The 9402-nt window shown below is 37.1% G+C and overlaps 1 protein-coding gene across 3 annotated transcripts in view; it reads left to right on the top strand.

Annotated features, from left to right (window-relative positions):
* The window catches only part of THAP12 (THAP domain containing 12), a 32341-nt gene extending 25803 nt beyond the window's left edge, over nt 1-6538 (top strand). For 2 of the 3 annotated variants that reach the window (XM_017731697.1, XM_017731694.1), the window contains exons 2-5: nt 432-552; nt 2049-2156; nt 3097-3133; nt 3392-6538. In XM_017731697.1, coding sequence (XP_017587186.1) covers nt 538-552; nt 2049-2156; nt 3097-3133; nt 3392-5337 — 2106 coding nt within the window. In that variant the 5' untranslated portion in view covers nt 432-537 and the 3' untranslated portion in view covers nt 5338-6538. Of the gene's footprint in view, nt 1-37; nt 553-2048; nt 2157-3096; nt 3134-3391 lie in introns of those variants that run through there. The other variant, XM_017731696.1, reaches the window with a different exon arrangement.
* The last annotated feature ends 2864 nt before the right edge of the window (nt 6539-9402 follow it).

Below are 9402 nucleotides of genomic sequence, written 5' to 3'. Positions count from 1 at the left end.
AGGAAAACTACCATGTGGGTAGCACCGGGGGAGCGGCTTGGGTCTGGGGCAAACCAGCTGGGAGTAGGAGTGGGGAAGGTAGGGATGAACCATTGGGGTACAGAAAACTTATATAAAAATACAATAAAGGTATCGCATCACCACAAGCAACTGTGCTACAGTCTGCTCTGTGTGTGTCTGTGACAAAGGCAAGAATACATAAAGTAAGGGAAAGGATTCCTGAAACTGGGGTGATGTTGAGTGGTGAGCAAAAGCAGAAAAAGTAGTTTTTACAAAGGTTTGATGGGGTGTTCAAAAGGAAGTTGTAAAGAACTTTCCTAAGCCTTGCATCAAGGTCTGGGCTCACTTCTGCTCCAATTTTGAGTATGGTTTGAAATTTTAAGGGAGTTTGTTTTATCCTAAGATTATCTAATTCTTCTCCTTACATGCAGATGTCAGAGATGGGTAGAGAACTGTCGAAGGGCAGATTTAGAAGATAAAACTCCAGATCAACTCAACAAGCATTACAGATTGTGTGCTAAACATTTTGAGACTTCTATGATATGCAGAAGTGTAAGTAAAAACAAGCATTTGTTTGCTGCATCTTGCAAAATGGGACTGACATTTTTCACCAGAATGCTGCCTTTTAATCTTTGAGCTCCTGGGTAACTGGAAAATTAATCTCTTAGTCTTAATTGGGGTCACTGTCATTGTCTGGGGCTCCACACAGGCTCACAGACATTGAAAATGAAAATGAACAGTTGGAGGCGAGAGAAAAAGCAGTGCCCCTGCTGGTTGAAGGTGTTTGTTGAACACTGGCCCTCACTGCAGTGCTTTCCTCATGCTTGTTTTGTTTCACTAGAGGTTACAATATTATGTAAGTTTATTTGATGTAAGTTTGCATATCTCTAATTATTTAAACTTATTAATGTCCTGTTACTGAAGTGTGTACATGGTGTGATTTGGTTAAATTACACTCTGCTCTGGCCACAAGATTTAAATACTCTTTACATCTGGCAAGCTTTAATTTCCTGTTACTTTTTTTCTGGCTAAAATCAAAGCACTGTTTTTGTTAATGAAATAATAGCTTTCAATTCTCTTTGTCAACAAGATAGTATGATTTTAACAGCTTGCACAACAGTAGGAAAGGGTAGACTTGGGACTTTGTATCAAATTTTAATTTCTAGGCTGAATTTCACTCTGGTACATAGGCAAAACCAGTCTTTTAGTTTTGAAGGATAATTAAAATATGCAGGTCAAACTCTGAAGTCCTGGTGGTATTACATGTGATGGGGTCTCTAATTAGCCAGCATCCCAGAAAAAAATGAAAATTTGAAGTAATTATGACTCTGAAAGAAGCTCTATGAAACTTGGTTTGTTTGAAATGTTGTTCAGTCTAATGACAGATGACGTCAGTTACAATTTTGTGCTTAATGGAAATTAGCCAGTATATATAACTGTTTACAGTATATCCAAATTACAAAATTCTACTTAAAGTATTTTTTTTAACTGGAAGCATTTGTATGATCATCTAGAAGTCTTTTCTTCTTTTTGTTTATTCATAGATAAATTTTCCTTCCATATGATCTTTCACAGTGGTGTTTTGTGGACTTCGTAGTTCTACAAAAAGAAGCAATTGAACGTTTTCACAATTAAATGTTTCTGGAATTGTGAAATAAGTGATAAAACCCAAAACACAATAATAACAAAATGTTTCCTTCCTGATGCATAAATGTCTTTTTATCCAGAATGTTTACTTTTAAAAAACCATAATATTGCAGTAAATTAAAATTATTGCATCCAGGGTCTTTGATATGAAGATAATGGGGAGGAAAAAAAGCATTTGCAGTTCGGGTTGGAGTTTTCTGTAGTATCTGTCTACTTCTCACTTTCAGTGTTCTCTTGATATCCCTGAAATGTGAGTTGCTTAGCTTGCTCTTTGGTAACATCAGAAAGTCAAAGTACTTTAGAATAATAAAATAAAGGAGAAAAGAAGGAGAGGAAAAAAAAGGCACAGTGTCTGAAATTTCTCAAAGAATTCCCTAATCTAGATGTCTGTCTTCTTACAGAGCCCATACAGAACTGTGTTACGGGATAATGCTGTGCCAACTATATTTGATCTTACAAGTCACCTGAACAATCCCCACAGCAGACATAGGAAAAGGATAAAAGAGCTGGTAAATTTTTAATGTAAAATTACTGGTTTATTATTAAAAGAAAAAAAGGAAAGTAAGTTAATGTGAAACTTTTACACAAAAATATCAAATAATAATATTTAGCGCTTGAGTGTTTGTATTTTCTATGCTGCCTATTCATGTATCTCTTTTTGTTGATTATAAGTTAAATGCATGACAAAAATTTTATCTACTAAGGAAGTTGTTAAGAAATAATCTGGAAAATTAAATATGTTGATCTAGAGCTGATTCTTTCATCCAAATCAAATGTATAGTTTTCTTTTTCTTGTTACTTCAGTGCCAACTGAACACAACTGATGCATGATACTCCAAAATTCTTGCTGCATTATTGATTGTGATCTTCGGTTCACACATTTAACTTCTGAAATCTGAATCAATTCAGACATGCTTGTTTTAGCTTATTGTTCTGAAAAGATGATCCATGGATAAAACCAAGATTGAGAAATTTTTTTGTGGGATTGTGTCTTGTGTGTCATTTAGGGAGAAAGTGTCCCTGTGGTTATAAGTATACTGACAACTAGGGGGAATTCCACTCATAATCTCTGTTTATGCTTGAAAAATTGCAGACAATTTCTAAGTACTACTTTGTGAGTTTGGTTGCATCTGTTGACTGAAAATGGAGTTAAAGATAGTTCTATCTACTGACAGTACATTATCAAATTGCAGTAGAGTCTATTTACTAATAATTATACATATTGAAGAACCTCCTAATACAACTGTTCTCATGTAGTTAGTAGATACATGTCATGGCAGCAATAAACTACCTCAAGAAACTTCCTGGTCTTGGAGTTTCTAGCACTTTTTGGCAAATGTTAACTGGTCTTATCTACAGTATTCGTATCTGATCTTGATGTGTTAATATTTTAAGGTCACGTGTTAGACATTGTCATCAATATAAATTATTTTTGTTTGTTTTTTTAAGAGTGAAGATGAAATAAGAACATTGAAGCAGCAAAAGAGTAAGTGGTCAAAATAATTGAGATAATAACTTTATTTGCTAAGGCTGACAAGGTAATGAAGGACTTATAACTATTAGTTTATATATATCAGGAGGATAACTGAGTTCCTTCTTGATTCAGCCAGCCAGTCTAAATTTTTTCCAAAATACTCATTCACTTTTAAACTGGAAGCATTATCCTCTGGACTCTGGTAACTTAAAGATAATGAGTAAGTAAATGTTATGTTTTATTTTTGACACAGTATTTCTCATTTTGTAGTTGATGAAGCTTTTGAAGGAAAACAGGCAACTCAAGAATCAAATGAAAACAATGAGCAAAGTACTGTCTCGGAGGAAGGAGGGGAAGAACAAGAGGAAAAAGCTGTCCCCTTAACACTGGAAGAAAGAGAAAACAAAGATTACCTTAAATCATTATTTGAAATTTTGATCCTAATGGGTAAACAAAATATTCCATTGGATGGCCATAATGTTGATGAACTTCCAGAAGGTATTTTTACTTCCGATAACTTTCAGGCTCTACTGGAATATAGAATAAACAGTGGTGATGAAGTTCTGAGGAAACGATTTGAGATGACTGCAGTCAACCTTGAGTATTGTTCAAAAAGTCAGCAGAAACAAATGCTTGAGATCTGTGAAAACTGTGTTAGAGAGGAGACACTGAGGGAAGTAAGAGACTCACACTTCTTTTCTATTGTTACCGATGAAGTAGTAGACATAGCAGGAGAGGAACATTTGCCAGTGTTGGTCAGGTTCGTTGATGATTCTCACAATCTAAGAGAAGAATTCATTGGGTTTTTACCATATGAGGCTGATCCTGAAATTTTAGCTGTTAAGTTCCATACGACTATTACTGAAAAGTGGGGTCTAAACATGGAGTACTGTCGGGGTCAAGCCTACATCGTCTCCAGTGGGTTTGCTTCTAAAATGAAAGTTGTGGCTACAAGACTCTTGGAAAAGTATCCACAAGCTGTGTATACACTGTGTTCCTCATGTGCCTTAAATGTTTGGCTGGCAAAATCTGTTCCTGTTGTTGGTGTTTCCATTGCATTAGGAACAATTGAAGAAGTTTGCTGTCTTTTTAATCAGTCTCCACAATTACTAGTAGAACTGGACAACACAATTTCTGTTCTTTTTCAGGACAATGAGGAGAAGGGTAATGAGTTGAAGAAGATCTGCCGTTCTCAGTGGACAGGCAGGCATGATACTTTTGAGGTTTTAGTGGACCTCCTGCAAGCATTGGTACTGTGCTTGGATACTGTGAGCAGTGACTTGTCTGTCAGGTGGAACAACTTCATTGTCGGTCGAGCATTTGTACTTTCAAGTGCATTAACAGATTTTGATTTCATTGTCACTATTGTAATTATGAAAAATGTTCTGTCTTTTACAAGAGCATTTGGAAAAAATCTCCAGGGACAAACATCAGATGTGTTCTTTGCAGCTGGCAGTTTAACAGCAGTATTGCACTCTCTGAATGAAGTGATGGAGAATATTGAAGTTTACCATGAATTTTGGTTTGAGGAAGCAACAAATTTGGCTACAAAACTGGATGTACAAATTAAACTCCCAGGAAAATTTCGCAGGGCACAACAGGGGAACTTCGACCCTGATACGACATCAGAAAATTATTACAAAGAAATCCTAAGTGTCCCGACAGTAGAGCATATTATTCAAGAATTAAAAGATATTTTCTCAGAACAACATTTAAAAGCTCTTAAATGTTTGTCGTTAGTGCCCTCAGTCATGGGACAGCTCAAATTCAATACGTCTGAGGAGCATCATGCTGACATGTTCAAAAATGACTTGCCCAATCCAGACACACTTTCTGCTGAGCTTCACTGTTGGAGAATCAAGTGGAAGCACAGAGGAAAAGATATTGAACTTCCAGCTACTATTTATGAAGCACTTCACTTGCCCGACATAAAGTTTTTCCCTAATGTTTATGCATTGCTCAAAGTCTTGTGCTTACTTCCAGTGATGAAGGTGGAGAATGAAAAATACGGAATAGGGCGAAAGCGCTTAAAGGCATACCTGAAAAACACCTTGACAGAGCAAAGGTCAAGCAACCTTGCTTTGCTGAACATAAACTTTGACATAAAACATGACTTAGATTTGATGGTGGACACTTACATTAAACTCTACCCGGATAAAGTGGAATTTCAAGACTGTATTCCTTCAAACAATTCTGAAGTAACAGATGATGCCTAAATTTTTAAGCTCTAATTGATCTATTGAAACAGCTTGTTCTTAATTAAGTTTCAAAGCTGGGGAAAAAAAAATGTTGAAATCTTAAAAAATCACTGCAATTGTGTTTCCATTTTAGGCCTTGGACTGAACAAGCTGTGGTCAATGACCTAAATTATGTGTTGTAAGTCCTTACTAAATGTGTTTGGCAAACAAAATCAAGGCTGACACAAGCCCGTGCTCTTGGCAGAGGTGCTTTCTACATCTGATTGGCTTAACTAGGTGCTCGTTTACTCTATTGCATTGTGGAAAAAGTACATTATGATTGTAGATCTGATGGGGCTGTTACATATTCACTGATGAATTAGGATAAGAAAGAAACTCAAAATATTAAAAAGAGTATAATCTATTTCAGTTCTGTTACTTAGGATTTTTAAAAAAACCCCAAACGTTTAAGAAAGTCCTTGATGTATATTTAAGTGGCATTTTGGAGAGTGGATTCAGCTATTGCATGATCCCCATGCTGTGGACAGGTCTCGGTGTAAAGTGAATGTCAGTGATATAGGGGTACGTTTATGGTTTTGTTGGAAGAGTCAACCTCTTTAATCTCTTGATGACTGTTTACATTCCTTTGTGTCAGACACAAAACTTTTTTTCTTTAGGCTTAACAGGCATGGCAGGAGTATTTAAATTCCTAAAAGACACAAAAAACTTAAAATTTATTTCACAAACATTTAAATCTGTTTGCCCCGACTCTGACGCAAACCCATGCATCTTATAGTATGTTTATTTGTAAACTCACTCTGGAAAGATTAAAATAAGAGTGTGTTGTTTGTCTAGGAGTAAGATTGAAAATATTGCTGTTATTTTTGGTGAGAATGAAACATTTTTGTACAGTTTATTGAAATTTAAAATAAAATGTGAATTGCTTTTTACGTAGTATTGGATTTCTTAGTAAACCTGTGCCTCTGGGAATGTGTTCTGTAAAGGTGCCTTTTATTTTAGCAATTTTTTCTCCATTGTTTTGCAATTCTATTGAGCAGCATTGTCTGAAGACAGAGGAAGCTGTGTGATAGTACTGCTGATCTGCATGTTCTGCAAGGTTTTTTAAAGTATTTTGAGATAGCACTAACTATAGTGCTTTTACTGATGGAAGTTCTGTCAATCAGGGAGAAAGAGATCAAATTTGAAATGGTTCAAAAGTAAAGTTTTGCAGCTATCCTGATGCATGACAGTTTTATGACTTATTTATCGAATCAAACATCAAAAATCGAATGGTTTGTTTTGGAAGGGACCTTAAAGCTCATCCGGTTCCACCCCCTGCCATGGGCAGGGACACCTTCCACTAGACCAGCTTGCTCCAAGCCCCATCCAACCTGACGTCGATCACTTCCAGGGGTGGGGCAGCCACAGCTCTGGGCATCCTGTGCCAGGGCCTCACCACCCTCACAGCCAAGGTTTTCCTCTGTGTATCTAATGTAAATTTCTCCTCTTTTAGCTAAAAGCCATTCTCCCTTGTCCTGTTACTACAGTTCCAGATGCAGAGCCCCTCTCCAGCTTTCCTATAGCGCCTTCAGATGCTGGAAGGCCCTGCGACATCTCCACACAATCTTCTCCAGGCCACAACTTTCTCATCCTGTCTCCATAGGGGAAGTGCTTCAGTCCATTAATAACTTCATGTCCTTCTTATGTTGGGGGTGGGTGGGAAATTACAGTACTTTTATGTACTTTGCAGTTGCAGTGAGAAAGGCCCCCAGCAACAGCAAATTGAATGATTCTAAAGACTATGAGTTCTTAGTGCTCTAACATAGTCAAAACAATAAGATCAAATTTGGAAAAAACTCCACCTTTTCTAAGTATTACCTTTTCTTTCCACTAGGATTTGTATATGCTTTCTGACATGCTTTCATGTTATTGCAGTTGTCTCAATAGTAAAAAGTGTTTTAGCTAATAGCTTTCTCTGTTCCTCTGAATATATGAAAATAGCTCCCAAATCTTGGTTAATGCTATAAAAAAAAGACATTTTAAAATTAGAAGTCATATGGAAAATTGGCTCTTTTAAAAGATGATCTCAATTACAATTTTAATAAAATAAATTTAAAAATCTTTCCCGTCTTGGAGTTCTGTGAGTTCCCCTGTTAAACACAGCAACGTGGTGGTCACGACCTCAGAGATTATGAGCCCTGTGTCACTAAAGTCAGGTTGGATGACCCCAGGCTTACAAGTGCAATCAGAGAAGGAAAATTGATATCTGGTGCCATAGAATTGGCCAAAAGAGCCGAAGACTGCTTTCTGACTCTGTAAATGAGGCCTTTCCAACCAATGTGCTGAGACAAATTGAAGGAGGGAAGTGCAGTAAAACTGTCCTTAAGTTACTAAGTGTCTACTGGAGCTCAGCTGAGACACATGCTTGTGATAAGTGTTGCTAATAAGCTGGCTCAATCTTTTGGTATTGCACTGCCTTTCATAGAGATATTTAGCTTGTCTGTGATAAATCAGGACCTCCTGATTTATTACAATTTGATTTGTCCTTCTGGTAAAGAATCCCTTGATTTTTTGACACATCAGTGTGTCACCTGTAAGAATTAGTCTGAATATTGATGATTTGGTAGAATCCTGAAAACTAAAAGAAGGGAGATTAAGATTAGATGTTGGGGAAAATTCTTGTCTCTGTGTGTGGTAAAACGCTGACACAGTCTGCCCAGAGAAGCTGTGGCTGCCCCATCCCTGGAAGTGTTCAAGGCCAGGTTGGACATGGCTTTGAGCAACCTGATCTAGTGGAAGGTGTCCCTGCCCATGGCAGGGGGTGGAATGAGATGGTCTGTAAGGTCCCTTCCAACACAAATCATTCTGGGATTCTGACTGGTTTCTGATGTGGAGGAGCAAAGGCATAGCAGGCTGCAATGATAGGTGCCCCTTTAACAGGAGAGATTTCTGTGGAAGAAAACCATTTACTGAAACGATAGTGTTTCCCATCTGATTTCTAGGGGTGCACAGAAAGAATGCAACTGAAGTGTAATGCAGTCATACAATTTTGCTAGAGCAGGTCTGAGACTTATACAAATGTGTCTGCAAATGAAACAATCACTGAAGATAAACTTTGATTCTGTGTTGTTGAACAGATTCTGGAGACAGGGAATTACAGTTTTAAAATATTCTGTCAATTTCAGGGCAGTGTGTATTTCCAAGGTGTATGTGAGGCATTTACCTTGGTTTGATCTGGCATTTTGGCACATTCTATGTAATGAAGGAATTGGTCTGGTAAAATTAATGTAAGTGTTGCTGCTCAGATATAATTTTAGTAAAAGTGCATTTCCGTAACTGCTCAGGCTATCATGCTCTGCGAAAGCAATGCTTGTTTTAATACACAAAATCTAATTCCTTTTCCCATGCACAGAATTCCTACTAGAAACCACTATTGATACTGGCCTCTGTCAAGCATGTATCATTTTGTCTCCTGTAGTGTTATTTCTGTCACTGTCTTCAGAAATCCTGTATCCACTTGCTTGGGTGCCAAGGTTGTGCTGTAAAGAAGTGGAGGAGCAGAACCACTTAAGGATTCTAGGTGCAGCTATTCTGTCTTCCGCACTCGCTTTTTGTGCAACAGTGCAAATCTCAGAGTGGCCAGAAACATCCCAGTTACTCTTAAGCAGAGGAAAATAAATCTCTTCATTTATCTGTTTCAAGAAACAGCCAATAACCTAGAATAAAAATAGGTGTTATCCCAAAGAAGCGTAACATTCAGTCATTTCCAGACCTGTAATGATCCCTAGTTTCCTTAAGGAAAACAGTTCCAACAAGGAATAGGAATCTCCCCAACATTTTGCCTAAATGTAATTAGTGAGACATCAGCAAAAAAAATTAAGTTGGAAGTTTTAAACATATCTACAGCAGTTTCAAAAGATGTTAATGTTCTTTGTAAGTTTTCTTTACTTTGAAAAATAACTCTGTTAATCAAACAGAATTTAATGTGCATGTTCTATAACACAGTAACTGTTCGTTTTGTTATTGCCATATTGTGCACTGTTTCTAATAATTTATTTTCCTGCAGCAAGCTTGCTTTTTTCTTAAAACTGTGCCTGTGGGTCT

The sequence above is a fragment of the Corvus brachyrhynchos genome, unplaced genomic scaffold, assembly GCF_000691975.1.
Source record: "Corvus brachyrhynchos isolate BGI_N302 unplaced genomic scaffold, ASM69197v1 scaffold3, whole genome shotgun sequence".
Lineage (NCBI taxonomy): Eukaryota > Metazoa > Chordata > Aves > Passeriformes > Corvidae > Corvus > Corvus brachyrhynchos.
Note: the sequence above shows the minus strand (reverse complement) of the source record. Positions and strands in the feature narration are given on the sequence as shown.